Genomic DNA, 20,815 nt, shown 5'->3' with positions numbered 1-20,815 from the left:
ACTACTGTCCAATCTCTTTACATCTCAACAATTTATATTTAAGGTAGATTTACTGGGAGGAGCCAAATGCCTTCGTAAAGCTCTTGAGGACTTAATATCCACAAGACGGACACCTAACACATTTCGCCGATGCGTGTTGTGTATAGGGGAATACAATCTTAGGCAAGCTTTATTGTATGCATGACCGAGCTATTTCGAAACCAGTAGCTTAACAAAATTCATATTTTCATATTTCTTTTATCGTTCGCATATTATTAAGAAATCGTTTTATTTTCCTGAACATTTCAATACAATCGAACATCGGAATATCCGGTGTAAATATTGTTTGAAGATAAATTAGTTAACAATCTGTCAATATGTCCGTTCAATCAACCAAACTAATCCTACTGATAAGGACCCCGACGAGACTATCTTAGTGAACAATATCGTTGATAAAAATGTAATATAGGCATACATTGAACGCATAACATTCGCGTAAAACTGCTTAAATAAGGGTTACATGACCGGAATGTGGCTTGTTTAGGAGGAACAATGGTTTGCGACTTACGCTACAAAATAGGATAATTATTAGATGCTCCGTAACTGTTCCGCTAATTGTTCGATGTTAACTTCGGTTTTGATTTAAGTAAACAATCTAAACACACCAATTTTAGCGTTGAAATGTTTTGAGATTATCAAATACTTGACTTTTTAGCGGGTTTAAAGCGCACTGATATACGTGTTAATATATATTTTAGAATGACAATTCAGTGGAATTTCTGCATCAAACAAGTGATACGTCTAAAACAAATGCTTGTTTAAGTTTAAATTAGAATTGAACAATAATTTCATAATTAAGGAGGAGCTTCAGTGAAATAACAAATGGCACAAACATTCGGATTGCTGCCTACATGTGTATGGCTGTTTACTGCTCTAATAACTACCAACAAAGCAACCAATCAACAGTTCGGTAAGTCGTTTTCCATTTCTAGAATATATACGCCGTATCGATTTATATATATATATATATATATATATATATATATATATATATATATATATATATATATATATATATATATATATATATATATATATATATATATATATATATATATATATATATATATATATATATATATATATATATATATTTGAATTTCAGTTATTTGAGTTCAATCTTAATTTACACTAACATGTTTTGTGAATAATAAGAAGCTTATTGCGAGTTTCATTATTTCCTTCATTCAGTTCAATAATCTTATTATTAGAATTTTGCCGTTGCAAGGCGACGAACACGGCTCAAATCCTATTTTTTATAGTTTTAATATTTTGTCATATTTATTTCTCTGTATTGAATACGCCATCGGTCCCCTGCCTAGATAAATGACCAGCAAGATTTCCCGACCTGATGTGGTACATGTATATATAATTTTTACTTTACATCATAATCGCAAATATCTTATAAAGAAAAGTTCGCGAAAATTTTCCATCCACAATGTAATAATTCTTACGAAACCCACAGAATAAAACCATAATTGTTCGACTTGACAAACCTTGTGCAGGGACCCCAGCTTTATTAACGACCGTTTAAGCCCTTTTTGTCGATAAACGTGTTGTGTTTACAGCCATGAAAACCATGTGCTTTGTTAATTATGCGTTGGGAAACGCATGGTTATTTATATTTTTCTAAAATCTCATGTCACAATGTTTCGATTAAAAAGAGTGGAGTTAATGTATTAAAAAAGTGTATTTTTTCGATTAAACTGAACGTTTCTTAGTGTTTCAGATAAGGAAAACATGTGCATAAAATGTTACGCACCTTTTTAATGTGCTGGCTTGACGTTAATAAATTGAAATCTTAATCAACCAGAGAGCCCCAAACTTTTTATGGACCGTATCTTTCGATTTCGGCACAAAGACAATTTGAGACTGCCTGGCTGGTTACTATTTTGGCAAAGGACATTGAGTGTTTTTGTTTTCTTCAATTAAAAAACTTGAAAACATCCATTAGTATAACGGTTTATTCTAGTCCTTGGTTCTTCATAATCCTATTTTCGTAAACATGTTCCTTAAATTATCAAGTATGATGATTAATTTACACAAATCTTTAGAGCTCACTTCTTATTTCTCCAATATTGAAACATTGTTGTTACCGAGGAAATCGTTAAGCCATAAACTTTTAAGTATTAAGTGCAAACTACCCACCTCAAAGTCAGAATTTGGCAACTGTTATATGTTGGAAACAGTGTTTATTATTTTCTTAATAATACGTATATGTCAAAAAAGGAAATCAATCACACATAAAAATCTATCACACACAAAACACAGCATATTCATAGAAAAGAGAACGTTTTCTGTGTGCGATATTATATATATACGAGTAAAAGGGAACTTTAAAGTAAACAAGTGCGTTAATTATTTATAATTTAAATTTCGTTGGATTGATGCCATAGGTGTCAATATCAAAATCCGTGTGTAGTAAAGTTGCCAAGTGTTTTGGTTTAGAAATATACCACAAACAACAACCAATTACGTTTTTATTGAAGACGAACAACCGACCGAAGAAAGGATTGACGATGGTGAAATAAACACTGATTAAACAATTGCACTCTTAACATTATAATTGAGTGATAAATAGTTGATAGTTTAGTTTATTTATTTGGTTAGTGCATTTCAACCGACCGGCTGGCTCAGTTGGAAGAGCGCAGGACAAGATCACAGGATCATTAGAACTTAGGTCCAATCCTCGACCAGGCCTCATAACTATTGTGGGAATAAGCCATAAAATAATTATGTATGGGATAAATAAGTAGTACCGGTAAATCAGCTATCCAAGAAAAAGAGTGAATTGATTACCGTAACGCCGTGATATGAATGAAATATCGTTAAAAATGGGGAATAAAGTCCAACCAAACAAATAAAGCGATGTAAGTGCGATTACATTATATGACTATCATCTAAAGGTGTATACTAATGTGAAATTTATTTCCATATAATTGGTTTAAAGTAATTTATTACATGCGATAATATTATCTATGACTATTATATTGAGCCTAAGGTTAAAAGTATATCTTTATTATTGGTTTTCAGCAGCTTATTAAATGTGATAACATAAGCTATGACTACAATCTAGAGCCTTATTGAAAAGTTTAATGGAGTTTGTATTAAAATGGTTTTAAGAAGTAAAATAAATGTAATACCAGTATCTATTACAGTGCTGTTTTCACGACGAAGTATTGTCCACCTCACGATTGTTGCTTGCTTTCTGACTGAATCATCCATGTTCATGGACTGCAGTAATCACTTTACTTTCACTTTACAGCGAAATTGTCATAAGGGTAATCAAAATATATCAGCTGATTTATGTATTGATTTTTCTGTGTGAATACCGAACGGAGGACAATTCGTCCTAGTTATCGGTCTTGGTAACGGTGTTATGCAACTCCTAACATAGTGGTTTCTTTAAGTTTAACTTTTGAATGGTCATTTCGAATACACGCTCGCGATCACGAAGAAAAATATATGTATTATCTTAAGTTTTTGAATAATTGATTTCTATTTTTGTAAATAATTGCATACTTGTGATTTTATTTGCAAGACAGACAGTACGAGTAAGCTTTAATGAGATGTAAACATAAGGAATTAGATGTACACATAAGGAAAGTTAACGAAGACGAAGATAATATGGGAAGCATTGATACTTTGCAACTAAAACGTTATGTATAGATTACAAATTGGAGTTTATCTTGACATATTTTGATGCAGCTATGTCACTATATATTTAGTTTTATAGCTACAGCTCTAACGCATCTAGCGTCTCTTAATGCCTACTGTACATATAAGAAATGCGAAAACCTAAAATACCTCATGGCTTTCAACACACGTTTTGACACAGTTGTTATTTCATTAATATCAATTCATCAGGAAATCTTGCTCTAGCTGTCAAAATACATTTAATGTTAACCATTTATTAAAGAAGTAATCAAATTGCAACTTTTTAAGTTTACGGGTACATAAAGCAACACGTTCCTATATGGGTAAACATCGGTTTTACTATCTCCCTGTGGACACGTTCTAATGGAACGATGCAAACAAAGTATTGATCATTACTTAACAAATACAATTTAATATGTGTTCTACTTTTTACTGCGTTGTCTTGTTGTTTCGAATAAATTATCCTGTACATACTTCGAAATACTCGTGACATTTGCATTGCCGCGTTTCATACATCGGTGTATACTAAACTTTGAAAATGATTGCATTTACATCAACACTGATTAATTGTATAGATACAATAAGCTTGGCAAATGTTTGACATACAGACACTCGTTGCTTTGATCGCATACTTTTTAGCAATTCGCCAGTATCTAAACATGTTTATACTTAAAATAAACTTGCGAAATAACAGCCTTATCTTTATTTGATATGTATTACGCTATTTAACAAACACAAGACGCTATCAATTCTGGAAATAACCCATTCTTGTTATTTTTAAAAAAGATCCTGCAATAGCTACAAGTAATTTTGCTCCGAAGGTCGTCAAAAATTCTGTATGACCACCTCGACTTAACCTTATTTGAAGCTCTTAAATCATGTGAAACATTTGTAAAACTATATATAACAAGTTCGTTCATAGTTATCAATAACATTACGTACTAATTTCGTTAAGGACACGCTGCCCGGTGGATATACACAATTTATTAACTGTCTTAAATCGTGCTTCAATGTTGCAACTATTCAATAAAAGCGCCTTTACGATTTGCAATTATTCAATCAAAGCGCCTTTACGAGTGTCAGTTGATAAAGTGTTCACAAGTTAGGACAACATGAAAGGAAAATAAAGTTCGTTGAAATTGGGTCTGATACGCTGTTATGTTATCTTCTTTGCAAAATCGTGTTTAGATGTGACGTTCAATGCTCTTGACTTTGACAGCGTTATTAGGAAAAAGAAAAACAGCATTTAGATTAGATTGTATCTTCTTTACAACAGAGCCCCTTTGCTTGCATGTGTCTTTTAATGCGAAATTCCTTGATAACGTTATCAGAACATGTGTAAATACTGATCTTTAGGTTCCGTAATGGTTATGGTTGTCATACACAATTTATTTTACCAGGAAGCAGTAAATTTAAATATATATATATATATATATATATATATATATATATATATATATATATATATATATATATATATATATATATATATATATATATATATATATATACTAGTATATATATATATATGCTTTCCGTTGGTGAAACTTTGTTTACTCTTATCTCTTATTTCGCACCTGAAGAACAACGTAATCCGAATATGTTTGACATCTCCACGCTGCAGTGGTATGTGATGGCAAATAATATACCACACACAACAATCAATTACGGTTTTATTGGAGACGAACAAACGACCGAAGAAAGGGATGACGATGGTGAAATAAACACATATTAAACACGACAATTGCCAAGCAATATATGTCCCCTACAGGCTCCACCTTTGTCAGATTTAAAAAAATAAAATTTGTTGCTATAGACCAAAAATTTTTTGACGTAGGAACAAAATGAAATGACGTGCATAATGTACATATTGCCATCTATCCATGTTTCAAGTTTCATGAAAACAATATGAAGAACTTTTAAAGTTATCGCAGGATCCAGAAAAGTCTGATGGACTCACGGACACATTGAGCGTAAACCATAAGTCCCTCCGGTGAAACCGGTAGGGGACAACAATTGCACTCGTAGCATTTGAATTGAGTATTAAATGGATGATATATAGAGAATAGTAGGTCGGTGCCGAATAAAGCAAAGTTTATTTTGCGAGGCTTAGAAAATCTGAACCACGAGCCTTGGCGAGTGGTTCAGATTTTCGTGCCGAGCAAAATAAACTTTGCTTTATTCGGCACCGACCTAGTATTCGATTTATACCATCAATTTTCTTAGTCGTAAATTATTTCTTTAACAATATAATAGGAAAATCGAACTACACGGAAAATCCCAAAGTTATTTTAAGCAAACATTGTTTCATTATTTTAATCGTGCCGAGCCTAATACATTTCAAAAGGATCAGTAACTAACCTGTTTTTCTGTTTATCATACCTCTTCGTCCCCGATTTTTAAGAAATAATGAAAAAAACACACTAAACAACTGCAGCTTTAGTGTGAAAGAACATGCATTGTGTCGTATGACGTGTTAATAATGACGTCACGAGTACGCGCACTTAATATTTGAAAATAATGTTTTTTTTTCTTTTTGAGTTGCATTATTTGTTAAAAAGATATTACATCTTGGTATCAAATTGTTTGTTTTGTTGAATCTAATTCGATTTTACTATAAATGGTTACTTTATAGTTGATTCCGAGTAATATGACCATTCTCCGCCGCGCGTGACAGCTATATTTCAGCACTGCCGAAATAGAGGAAAATTTATTCCATAGTGGTTTATTTCGACAATGCACGTCTGATGATGGGATAAATTTGTTTATTTATATGGTAAGTGAATTTCAACCGACCGGCTGGCTCAGTTGGAAGAGCGCAGGACAAGATCACAGAATCATAAGATCTTAGGTTAAATCCTGGACCAGGCCTCATAACTATTGTGGGGATAAGTCATGCAATAATTATGTATGGGATAAATAAGTAGTACCGGTAAATCAGCTATCCAAGAAAAGAGTAAATTGATTACCGTAACGCCGTGACATGAATGAAATATCGTTAAAAATGGGGAATAAAGTCCAACCAAACAAATAAAGCGATGTAAGTGCGATTACATTATATGACTATCATCTAAAGGTGTATACAAATGTGAAATTTATTTCCATATAATTGGTTTAAAGTAATTTATTACATGCGATAATATTATCTATGACTATTATATTGAGCCTAAGTTTAAATTTATTTCTTATTAAGAAATTTAAATGGACTTTTTAGGAAAATAAAGTTCGTTGAAATTGGGTCTAGTACGATGTTATGTTATCTTCTTTGCAAAATTGTGTTTAGATGTGACGTTCAATGCTCTTGACTTTGACAGCGTTATTAGGAAAAAGAAAAACAGCATTTAGATTAGATTGTATCTTCTTTACAACAGTGCCCCTTTGCTTGCATGTGTCTTTTAATGCGAAATTCCTTAATAACGTTATTAGAACATGTGTAAATACTGATCTTTAGGTTCCGTAATGGTTATGGTTGTCATAAATAAATTATTTTATCAGGAAGCAGTAAATTTAATGATGAAATATATATATATATATATATATATATATATATATATATATATATATATATATATATATATATATATATATATGCTTTCCGATGGTGACACTTTGTTTACTCTTATCTCTTATTTCGCACCTGAAGAACAATGTAATCCGAATATTTTGACATCTCCACGCTGCAGTGGTATGTGATGGCAAATAATCTGTTCTTATAATATATTAACATATTCCTTCTGTCCACCATAAGCATTCATGCATAACGCGGTCGAAAGCTTCCGTAAAGACGATGAAGTTGTGGAAAGTACTCTTTAGTGTTGTAGGTGTTTCTTACTGATGACTCTGCAATTGAAGATCTGTTCTCTGCCCAGCTCTGAATCTAGACTCCAGTAGTTTCTCTGCCTTACTTTGCATTCGTAATAGGATGATGAATAGCATTACCTTGCTTGGATGGCTGATCAGGGTTATTTTGCGATAATTCTCGCATTGATTGAGGCTGTCCATTTTTGTAGGAGGAGGGGGGGGTGACCAGAGACTGGATCAACTCCTTTGGCCGCTAATTCAACTCTAAGATAATTTGGCACAGTGACGTTATTGCTGTATTCGTTCCTCGTCTCCGTGCATAATCAGCTCGGAGGTAACGTTGTCCACACCCGAAGAATTCACTGCCTTCAGACTGCGCACTTCCTTCTCCACCTTAAGTATTGACGAACGTTTGTCGTCCGCTTCCGGCCTGGGATCGTTCTTAAGGAGACTAATGTCTGATTGAAGCGGGTAGTAATAGGATTAACCGCAGTATTAAGTCCACCTGTTCAGGACTGCTTCATTCTCGGCCAGGCGATTCCCTTTAGCGTGTGCTATAACAGTGTTCTTGTGATAACTTGTTTTCGTGAGGGTTTTGGGGGTGTTCTAAGCCTTCTTATTGCTCCCTGTGGTCACCTCTTTGTCAATAATGATACAATCTCGTCAATCCTCTCGTCCTTGGACTCTTTCCGCTTCTTCCTACCTCCATGTTCTCTTTCAGGTATGATGTCCTAGAGTCCAAGCTGGTGCATTTGTCATGTTTCAGCTCTCTTTTGTTTCTGATGTCCACACTTGCGATCATCACCCATTGCTTGTTCTTCCTTCTCACTGTTTCAAGAACGTCTTCGGCAGATGACAGGAAATCCTTGATATTGTTGGTGGGATTCTGGGCTTTAAACATGCAACATATACGTGAATGAAATGCCTCTGTTATCACTGCATCTTTGAGTTTCTTGAAGTCAAATGTGATGCGAGTGTTCTATTTGATGCGCTTCTGCTTTATTTTCAGCTTGATTGCATTAGGCACTAAGTCATGGTCACAGCCGATATCTGCGGCAGGAAACGTTCTTGTGTTAGCCTTGTTTATTCTGGGTTTGAACTATAGCGGCGCCAGTATGATTTCGATGTGATTGAGTACCTGCCCTTCTGGGGTATGCCAGGTCGCTGTTCTGGGCTTTTTGTGTAGGTTCAGCGTAGGATTCAGCGTAGGTTCAGCGTGTTGGCAAGAGTTATTTGGTGGCTTCTTGCGAACTCAAAAAGTCTAACCCTCTTTCGCTTGGTCTCCGTATAAATAAAGGGGATGGCAATTTAAATCATATGAACATGTAAAGTGTTAATTTCCAGGCAAGTTTATCTGATTTAAGTGATCTCCATTCCTACCATATGATGAGACGCATGAGTTTTGTACGTCTTAAATTCAGCAATCTTTGGACTCTACACAACTCTAGAAAATCATCATATCTGAAATAATAAAACTAACACGAGTTCGTATACGCCCAATATTATGTAATTGTGTCGACTGCGCACCCATATATATGTTCTCTCAATGTGGATAACATGAAGCACTTAACCTTTTCGTTCCAACGTCCTGAAGCTGTGTATAAGTTTAACTTCATCATATACCAGACACAGAATATGTTACAAATCAGCATAATATTAAGTTTAGTGTGTCACGCGCAACTCCTTTGAATAAAAAAAATCATGACAGGTGATGGGCACACTTAGAGGACAAATATAGCTTTTGTACAAAACATGTGTCGTTATGGCATTCAGTTAAGAATATTGTTGCTGTATGAATTGACCGATATTACTCGTTCTTCCAATAAAGTGCAAAAGAATGTGTAAAATATGCATTTGACCATTTTTAGTTGGCCAGATGTATTTTGGTTCTTTGGAATACGTCTTGGTGTCAGGAATAAAAGAGACCAATACAACGCTTCAGAATCTGACAGAGGCGACAACGCAGACGGTAAGTTGTATTTTTTGTTAATAAGAATGTAGTGAATACAAGTCATTTTTATACCACTGTAAACAGAATGGTCGAGAATAGGAAATAAGTTCCTGCTACACTCACAAGGCACTAACACTTAAAAAACACGATTAAAAAAATCATGCATATATATGCACTGTTGTATAATCAATGCAAATGGACATGTTCGTTTGGAGTGGCTCAACTAACGGAGGCGAATTGGATCGCCCATTGTCCGTGTGTACGTGCGATATGTATTTATGTCGATGGGAAACCGATAGGCTCATATGACTGAACTAAATAACAAAGGGCTGAAGACACATTCCAACAACAAATTTATCAAGGATGAGTCGCGGTGTTATTTTTCCGGTTATGTTAATTTTGAAAAATAGAAAATCGTGAAAAAATAAGCACTTAATTACAAATAATTGTGAATAAGTTGTACTTGGTTACTCTGTTTCCAAATTGCACAGCAGTGTTTTAGATTGCACCTCTATCTTGCATTGTTGATATCCGTTTGAATAAAATCAGCGGATGATTTCGTGTTTTCCTTCTGACTATCGATTAAATGAATATTACGCTCTTTCTCGTCTCGAAATAATTTCATTTTAATCATCCATGATAGAGTCATAATTTGCGGAGATCAAATATACATGTATGTGTATTTGGGCCTTATCACAAATAGCTTATCAGGTGTCTGGCGATCTTTTCTTAATACGTTTGGAACCTCAGTGCCTCTTGATTGTTTCAACTTAAATCATTTCAAACTTGTGCAAAACCAAGGTGAAATACAAGAATAACACTCAGATAGCAATCACGTAAAAGCCATTAGTAATAACTTTTAAAAAGCGTCGTTTAATTATGTGCTTTTGCATTTCTTTTTTAAGTTCAAAGACAATTTACATGGGACTGACGGATTCTTAGCCATTGAAATATACAAAATCTTCGTAAAGTAAGTTCTTATTATATGTTGGCAATATTTCTCACGCCTTGCATATCCCGTTAATTGTGTATGTTGTTGTTTTATTTCTAATTCTAAAATACAACTACGTTGACCAGTTCGACTTCACAGTATCGTGAAGCACACTTTTAAGCTAACGGCGTTTAATTCAGTCGTTTATTATATTTACTATTTACGTTTTTGAAGGGAGTATAATTGAAATAATTTTATGGATATGCTTTCAAATTACATTGTTTCACAAATGATAACGTCTTTGGAATTTCAGAGAGAGTAGTGTTAACCTCAACTTCGTCGTGCATATGAACGGGACATTAGATCTGAATGTTGTTCAAGGTCGTATCAAGACAAAACTGAGTTCATCAAGTACAAATCTTTCAGCTACATTCATACCGGTTGGGTCGCCTGTCAACGTGCGAATCTACAATAGTGAGTGCACGCAATGCATGTACCTTTCTTGAAATATTGCAATAACCTTAGTTACCAATGTAATTGTTATCTGAAATAAATCATTTTCAGTATAATTGAATTTACGGACTGAATAATGAGTTAAGTTTTCTGGCAGTACTCTCTGATCACTTGGCTAACGTTCATATAAGTAAATAAAGGATGTGAAACGGATTAATGTTTCATACCATAGTTTAATAAACGAGTTCGGAAAATGAAATCATGCTTACACTTTGCTTGAACGACTTTTATGAATCATGGTTTGACGTGACAACGAATTTCAGACCTTTTAAAGACCATGGTTTAAAAGCCCATAAACACTCAAAATCAACGGATATTTCATACTATATTTCATACAATATTTCGAAAAATAAAGTAAACACATTAAAAAAACAATGTTCCTTATAGCAAAAGTCAAAATTTCAACGCTAAATGTGGTCTGGAAACATAGATCTCAAGCGATACAAAATGCTCGTTTTTATTTTTTTGTGTCGCAATATATTCCATGTAAATTTCCAGCTAGGATAAGCAAGTGGTTTGCGTCTTAGAATCTCGAATATGAAGTTATATAAAGCAGGGTGTTAAATATTTAATATTCACGAGTACTGATCAATTTTAACATTTCAATATTGTTTTATTCTTTAAAAATGTTTTATTCTCTCCTATATACTAAAATCATGTCGTAATTAATCATTCGTTTTTCTTTTGCAGAAACCCCCATTGATTTGTGTTCACTTAAGAATTTCAAGAATAGGTGCGATCCCAACTCTACGAAATGTAAACAAAACAAAGAAACTGTTAAATGCGAGTGTCGAGGAGGGTTTGAAAATCGTACGGTAATTGAAGGTGTTGGAATATGCCATCAAATTAAAGACCCGAAAGGTAACATCAATCCTCTTATAAGTTTTTAGTAACTTAAATAACAACAAATTGATCAGTTGTTCGTTGGATTTGTCGCCTCCAAATTGTGTAGATTTTTCATCATAATTTATTCTGCGCAATGCGCTCGGTTCTGATTATATCGATTATTTTATAAAGTTATTATTATTTTTAAAGCTCGCTACTATATTTTTGGGTCAGGTTTCGTCGAACAACCTATCAACTGAATATGACCTTATATAAAAAGCTAATTCTTTTTAATTGGCCCTTGAAAGGTAATGTTAAGCCGGGCACACAAACTCAAGCCGTTGACATAATGTAAGATTATACAAATTGAACTATTATGGGGAAAGCAAACATAACCATTTACATATGATAATTTCATAAAAAGATAATGTAGTTTTATACAGATTCTGTTTATACAGATTCGTGCAGTTAAAGGTAGGAACAATAAGATATGACATACTTAATAAGTTTTAAACAACAATAATGGTTTGTCACTTTTGTGGGATATTTACGTTTGTGTATGCATAGTGTTTATAGTATTTTTTTAGAACAAATTGAAGCTCCTCACTGGATTTGTTGAATTATCTGAAATATTAACCTAAATAAACATATATCTTAATAATTTTTTCAAAAATTGCGTTTGTTGCCCGCTAGTCTCAAATGTTTATGGTGATTTGTTTTGTTTAGGTGATTACCCGTATCTTATTTCGGTCGACATTACCATAAACAGGAGCAGCAATATTAACAGCAGCAATATTAACAGCAATGAGTTTATGAAAGCATTACGACTGCAGGTAAATGGTGTATTTATTTATTCAATGCATTTCGTTTTACTAAGAAATTGTACATAAATGCTATTTGTTAGGCAAAATTACATGTTAACAAACACAACAATTTATTGAACAACTTAACAAATATGACCACGAACACCTTCACCCGCAAATATAATTAAAGGAAACATAAACATATCAGCGGATGACGATGTAAACAGAAAACAAGAGAAAACATACTGAACAATGTTTGGACACTTGGCATTTGTTTGCCATCCAAAATTGGTTTTCGTCAGTTTTCATTATCTAAAGAAATTGAATTTTGTTACTGTATGTTTCCATATTTAAGTGTAAGTTGTTTTAAGCGGCTGTCTTGTTAAAGAGATATTAGTATGTTTTCGTTGGTTTTGATCTACCAACTTTAAACATTTGCCTTTGCAAATATATGCATATGTGAATGTTCCATTCGGTTGCGCTTAAAGAAGCCACATAAAAGGTAAATAGAACTACTTCATCTTTATATTGTTTGGATTTACATGTTTATATACATACGCCGTGTACTTAAACATGTACATACACACACTCGTTTGCAATATTTTTCAATTCATTTTAGTTCTCGGCAATATACTCACAAATATTCCCGGACTACAACATCTGGGTGGAAATTCTTGCGATAAATGATACACAAACAACACAACGAAGACGAAGGTAATATACATTGCTTTTTTTCAAGCTCTTATAACAACAGTGTTAATAACAGTCAAATCTACCGCGCCATCTAGCTCAGTTCGCACAGCCATGGACTACAAAATCCTCGGATCGCGAAATCAACTCCCTGCCATATTACTTGTATAGAAATTTGTCGTGAACTATTCTCTACGCGATCTCCAATCTCTGATTCAAGTACGACGGTGTTCATTTACTCGCGCCATGTTTCCCACTTAGTACTGGAAAACCAGCTATGCCAGAAAAAATGTGCGTGCTGGTTAACTTTTTGCCATGATAAGATTGAAATGCTGATGAACACGGCGAAAATTCTATACCAGTATTAATATTTTTTTTCGAAAATATTCAATGAACTGAAGCATAAGTCACTGCCATGTCGGTACGTACTAAATCGCTCCGTCCTCAATCGCACTTTCTTGCTAGTGGATCATATTTATAGACATTCAATAACCGGCATTTAAAAACAGTACAGGACAATAGGACAATTAATTTATGAAATGATTTGATCATTAACAACTGACCGGAATATACTTACTATATTTAAGGTACGGGATATTAAAGATTGCTGACTGTTGTCACACTTTTGCCGACGGTATATCTCGTTTGCAAATGTCAATAGTTTGCCATGGTGTTGTTGATAAGGTTTCCATCGAAAGACATTGCGGTCAGTACTTGTATGGAAGCGTTTGTTAAAGGAAGCGTTTGTTAAATATCTCCGTAAGCCATTCAGTATTGATTCCACCCAATACACGGAATCGAAAGCGTTTCAATTAACCTTTGGCTTGAATTGCAATTGAGCACAACTATCCATATTAAAAAAAATACATTTGATTTTCGAAAGATGCCGCAGTAGAAAACTTACTCTTGTGGTGCGGCTAAGGTTCCGATGTCCACCCAGCAAAGTTTTAAGGGAGAGAGTTTACTGGAATCTGGTCTCCGATATGACCCTCGGATGTTTTGCCGACTAATATCTTGACAATTTTAAATGTACCACATTCAAACTTCGCATTCAGATCAATTCGGTATGTGGAAGAACAGTGCGTATGAGCCATAACGTATGCTTTCATTTTTACAGAGACATTGCCCTTTGTTTACGAAACGACATAGCAGTTGTATCTTAAAATGCGGTATCTGGGGGAGGGGTACTTCAGTAATGACTTACAGTGTTAGTTTATTAAAATATATCACTTTAACCTGATACTTGATATATTACGTTTGCGTATACTAATTGTTAAATAATCTAGCCTTAGTCAAACAAGAAAGATTTACATTTCTGAGTCCATTACTATTTATAAAAACTTCATACTTGATCGTATGTACGTTTCAACACTTTGATCCTCGACACAACATGTATATTTAGTTTGCTATATATTTGTTCGTTTCTAATGTATATTCATTCAAGAGAACATCAATTTAAACCAGTGCATATGACACGTGTTTGCTCGCCGATTGTTCTCTGGACCAATGGTACAGTATGTTTTTATATTAATCTTTATATGTGTCAGTAATTTGTATTATATGTGCATGTATTTTCAGAGAATCGAAAAGGCCCAGTATTTCCGTTGAGCATGTTCTTCACATAAACACACCAGTAAACAGATCCGAACTCGCTTTGGCATGGAAAACGCCAGTTGATACGTTAAGGAATGTAACTACAAACCAAACAACTGATTTCCTCTACGAGCCAATTGCAACGTTTTCAGGTGTGATCATCAAATTATGTTTATTTTTTATGCTAACAAAATGCTAGCCACAACGTAATATTCATTTTGATACAGAACGATTGGTTTACTGTCGCATTTTGCATCCAAAATGTTGTATAAAATGAATGTATTATAAATGGATAGTAAGTTGGTTCCTTTTTCCAAGTTCCTTATTCCTTATTCGAATAAGGAATAAGGAACTGTTCCTTATTCCTAATTCAAGCTTAACACATTTGATATAGGGTTTTAAAGAAAAATAATTCATACAATTCGCAAGTATAAATCAAAACAAAATAACTCGAATACATTTACTTAATGTATTACGTTACATTTTCATTTTTCTTCCTCGCGCTTGCATAGGATATCTTGTTGAAACCGAACCGAAATTTTCTAATTCGAATACCAACTTCACATCCACAAAACCTAAAGCATATTACATTACTTTAAATGTATGTGATATAAAAGTGCAATCTTGTTCATCTAAACATGTCATTTTTATTTATAATCCAGTTCCTTTTTCGCGGTTGAATAAGGAAAAAGGAACCAGTTCCTAATTCCTTATTCAAGCCGATTAAGGAACTCGCATTTTCTTACTCAAACATCAAAGAAATTGATCAAAAGTTAACCACATATAAATGGACATCATTATATATAGGTTGTATATTTAAAAAACTTATTGCAATACATTTCTACTCAGTTTTAAGTAATGATAATTCAGTTTGAATAAGGAATAAGGTACTGGTTCCTTATTCCTTATTAAAATCGAATAAGGAACTGGCATGTTCTTTCTATAAATTATAAATGAAAATGAATCAACGAGACGAATAAATCAACAAAAATTATTGTAAATGTAGGAATGGTATAAAATATTAATTGCAGTGCATTTTTACTTTGTTGTATTTAATTATAACAAAGTTCCTTATTCAATTTGAAATCGAATAAGGAACTGGCATTTTCTAACTTAACAAAGATATTAATATGAATAAAGAGACGCATTAATCAAGAAAAATCACTGTAAATGTAGGTTGGGGATAAATATATATTACAGTACATTTCGTTTAACTATTCTTTTGTAACGATAATACAGTGGCGTTTTCCCGGCTGAATAAGGAAAGCGCAACCAGCTGCAATATCTAAAATATCACATATAACTACCGAGAGCAGTGCACTTGTGTCCGTTCCCACGACTTTTAATCGTGCGCCAATGCTGAAGGTCGCCGGATGTAACGTAGGCATTCTAGAGCGAGAAAACGCGCTTTCGGAGATGGAAAATCTATTTCAATGAAACCACACAATTACAGCTATGTATGTTTTTGATTTTAATTGAAAAAAAACAACAACAACAAAAGCAACAACGAAATACAGAGGCATTTCGATGAAATTTTTCAGTCTAATAAAGGCACCTTGGCGGCTGCTTCCGGTTCAGTCTCACTTTAATGTGACATCAGTGACGTCTCACTGATGAAAATGCTGTCCGGAACATTTGCATTTTTCATATGCCGAGGTTGAAAGTCGCCGAATGTACCGTTGGTCTGCATGAGCGAAAAAAACAACGTATATTCGCATTAAAAAATATATATCTAGGATGCGCGCTTTTTTGTAACAATTATAAAATAAAATAAAATATTGAGGAATTTCGATGAAACTGTTCAGTTTTCTAGAGGCACTTGGACCGCTGCTTCCAGTGCAGTCTTTCTTTTATGGAGACATGTTGAAATCATTTTGCATTCTTAATCATATCCCTTCGTAACAGTTTTCGTATGAAAACGGAACAAGATATCTAAACATGTTTAGTTTTCAGCTATCATATAGTCTTGACCAACGTTCAGGGTCATATAAGACTTCAAACACTGTACCAGAGATATAAATAACAAATCGTAAACTTAACATCGCAAATAATAATGAATATAAAGCTGTGCTATTATAAAATAATCAGAATTAACGTATCCGAAAGTATGTCCTCTGAATAAGGCATTGGGCATTAACTTAGTTCCTTATTCGGGCGCCTGTATTCCGGACAATCACTTTCGGATTTGTTATATTTTAGATGGTGGTGCTTATTTAAGCATGATTATGTTATATGGACGCATTCTGTCACATTTTTTTTATATTCTATTCGACGGTACACGCTTAAAACAAGTATTATGAAGACGACAATAAGGACATCGTATTGCCTTACTCAAACAAAAAATAAAATTAACCAAAGAGTACTAAATGTCAATGAAAATCGTGGTATATGTAGGTTCGAGGTTAAAAATATGTATTACAATATATTTCTACCTAGTTTTATTAAATAATAACACAGTTCGTTATTCAGTGTGAATAAGGAATGAGAAACTGGTTCCTTATTAAACAAACTATTGAAATAAACCAAAGAGACCAACAAATCCATGAAAATCATTGTTAATTTAGGTTGGGTATCAAAAACATTAATTGCAGTACATCTCTACTAAGTTTCATTGAATGATAACCTAGTTCCTTATTTGGAATGAAAAAATAATAAGGAACTGATCTATTATTCCTTATTCAAATCGAACAAGGAACTGGCATTTTCATACTAAACAAAATATTAAAATGAACCAAAGAGACCAATAAATCAATGAAAATCATTGTAAATGTATGTTGGGTATCAAAAACAACAATTGCAGCATATCTCTACTAAGTTTGATTTAATGATAACCTAGTTCCTTATTCGGATTGAAAAAGGAATAAGGAACTGGTTTCTTTTTCCCTATTCAAATCGAACAAGGAACTGGTATTTTCCTATTAAACAAAATAAAAAAATGAACCAAAGAGACCAATAAATCAATGAAAATCATTTTTAATATAGGTTAGGTATCAAAAACTTTGAATGCAGAACATCTCTTCTAATTTTCATTTAATGATAACCTAGTTCCTTATTTGGATTGGAAAAACGAATAAATAATTATGTTATCATTAAATGAAACAAGGTGGAAATGTACTGCAATTAATATTTTTTGCACCCTTTATACATTTACAATAATTTTCGTTGAGTTATTCGTCTCGTTGGTTTATTTTGATTTTATAATTCATGGAAAGAACATTCCAGTTATTTGTTCGATTTGTTCCTTATTCCTTATTCAAACTGAATAAGGAACTGGATTATCATTACTTAAAAATAGTAGAAATGTATTGCAATTAGTATTTTAAATATACAAGCAATATATAAATAATATGTTCATTTATAAGTGCATAACGTTGGATCAATTCCATTGATGTTTAAGAAAGAAAATTTCAGTTCCTTATTCGGCTTAAATAAAGAATAAGGAACTGGTTCCTTTTTCCTTATTCAGCTGCGAATAAGGAACTGGATTATAAATAAAAACAAACATGTTTAAATGTACAAGTTTGCACTTTTACATCACATACATGTAAAATATAAGTATATGCTTTAGGTTTTGTTAAAGGGAAGTTATTATTCGAATTAGAAAATATCGATTCGATTTAAACGGAAAATCCTATGCAAGCGCGAAGAAGAAACATGAATATAAACGTAATACATAAAGTAAATGTATTCGAGTTATTTTGTTTTGATTAACTGCAAAAACGTTTGCATTGTTTTTCTTTAAAACTCTGTAACAAATTTGTTACGCGTGAATAAGGAATAAGGAACAGTTCCTTATTCCTTATTGGAATAAGGAACAGTTCCTTATTCCTTATTGGAATAAGGAACTAGGAAAAAGGAACCAACTTACTCTCTATGTGTTAAAGGGACCTTTTCACAGAGTGTGTCATGTATTAAAGTTTTTCATTAAATGCTTTATATTGATATATATGTACACATATGATCTTAAAAGGTCCAGTAAAAAACAAGAATAAAATCAAAGGAAGAAAAAAAGTAACCCTCAACTGGGCTCGAACCACTGACCCATGGAGTAAAAGTTTAACGCTAAGACCACTGGGCCATCCGTACTCATGAAGAAAATGATGATGTTTTACTTTATATAAGCAATCCTTGTAGTGTCACAAAATATAACGACAACAACAGAACTCTTTAAATTATTCAATCGTTTCGCTTTGCAACGCTTTATAATTTTCAGGTTTTTAAATCGTCTCAAGATGCATAAAATGGATATTTCAGTGCATGGTAAATGTTCAGTATTACTGTTTCCTCACAAATATCATAGTTACATTGAAAATTTGCGAATCTGAAACAATTTAGTTCAATTTTGACTATTTACCAACACGTGAAAAGGTCCCTTTAAGTGTACAGTGGTCCCTCTTCAACGCGTTAAACACGCGTTATTTCCGACTTTATATTTATTCATAAAACTGCACATGTTTGGTAAAATGAAGATTGATATTTAGTTCGTAATTGTTGCGACAATTGAGAGAAATGTCATTTTCTTTTTTTCAAGTTAGCAAAACAAATGACGTCTTACTGTTATAACTTATGTTGCTCGATGACGTCTAACTGGTATCATTATGATGCTTGATGACGTCTTACTGGTATCATTTATGTTGCTTGATGACGTCTAACTGGTATCATTTTTGTATCTCGATGTTCTAATTTTATTTAAATACGGTGGTTTTGCATCTTCTCTCAGTTGATGAATAGCATATGATTGTTTATTTTGTATGCACGAAGATTTTGTAAAGACGCACAATCGTCGTTTTGCTCTAAATGCGGCACATTTAACAATGATAAATTCTTTATGATGACAGATAACAGATCACCTTGTAACATAACTTCGATGTGTGATGCTAGTTCGACAACATGCCATGACGACTCGAGTAAAGTAGAATGCACATGCAAGCCTGGATTTGTCAATAATACTTTAATCATAGGAACCGACGTGTTGAATCCACATTACGAGTGCAGTCTTGCACAAGAATTCGTTACCAAGACAACGCCAACGGCGTCGGCAACAACGTCAACAACGACGTCACCAGCAAGGCTAATGTCGACAATAACATCAACAACGACGTCACCAACAACGCTTATATCGACAATAACATCAACAATGACACCATCAACGTCAATGTCATTTACAACGTCATTGTTTTTAACATCATCTGTAACTTCCTTCACTACAACTGACAGGCTTTACACAACTTTCGGTTTAAGCATGACCGATAATTTCTCGTCACCTAGCTCACCGTCTGATATGACATGTAAATCGATGAAGAGCAAGTTGGCTCCTTTTTCCGAGTTCCTTATTCGAATAAGGAATAAGGAACAGTTCCTTATTGCTTATTCACGCGTAACATATTTAATAAAGGGTTTTAAAGAAAAATAATGAAAAAAAATCTGTAGTGAATCAAAAAAATAAAAATAACTCGAATACATTTACTATATGTATTACGTTACATATTCATGTTTTTTTCTTCCCGCTTGCATAGGATTTCTTGTTTAAACCGGACAGGCTTTTTCTACTTCGAATACTAACTTCACATTAACTAGCATATAACATTATGTAACATTTATGTGATATATAAGAGCAATCTAGTAAATTTTAACAAGTTTGTTTTTATTTATAGTGCAGTTCCTTTTCCGCGAAAAAGGGGCGAAAAAGGAACCAGTTCCTTATTCCTATTTCAAGCTGAAAAAGAAGAAACTGGCATTTTCTTACTTTAACATGAATGGAATTGATCCAAAGTGAACCACATATAAATAAACATCATATATATATATATATATGCAAAAATAAATAAGTATATATATATATATATATATATATATATATATATATATATATATATATATATATATATATATATATATATATATATATATATATATATATATACAGGGCAAGAGTATTTTGCACCCTAGGCGAACCCCGCGCCCCGAACCCCGGCAACTTATTGTTTAAATAATGTTAACGTTAGCGAATGA

The 20,815-nt window shown here is 33.2% G+C and overlaps 1 protein-coding gene and 1 long non-coding RNA gene across 2 annotated transcripts; both read left to right on the top strand.

Moving 5' to 3' along the window:
• Positions 1-415: 415 nt before the first annotated feature.
• On the top strand, positions 416-12,189 carry LOC127840359 (uncharacterized). Its single transcript, XM_052368769.1, has 6 exons — positions 416-949; positions 9,366-9,466; positions 10,354-10,418; positions 10,693-10,853; positions 11,583-11,753; positions 12,176-12,189. The coding sequence occupies exons 1-6, from the start codon at positions 862-864 to the stop codon at positions 12,187-12,189; spliced, it is 600 nt and encodes a 199-aa protein (XP_052224729.1). The 5' UTR covers positions 416-861.
• A 938-nt stretch (positions 12,190-13,127) lies between these two features.
• On the top strand, positions 13,128-19,785 carry LOC127842649 (uncharacterized). Its single transcript, XR_008031804.1, has 3 exons — positions 13,128-13,234; positions 14,789-14,955; positions 19,642-19,785. It is a non-coding gene; the product is annotated as an uncharacterized LOC127842649 (long non-coding RNA).
• Positions 19,786-20,815: the final 1,030 nt, after the last annotated feature.

The sequence above is a fragment of the Dreissena polymorpha genome, chromosome 8 (genome assembly GCF_020536995.1).
Source record: "Dreissena polymorpha isolate Duluth1 chromosome 8, UMN_Dpol_1.0, whole genome shotgun sequence".
In the NCBI taxonomy this organism is placed as follows: domain Eukaryota; kingdom Metazoa; phylum Mollusca; class Bivalvia; order Myida; family Dreissenidae; genus Dreissena; species Dreissena polymorpha.
This window is presented reverse-complemented; position numbering and strand designations above follow the sequence as displayed.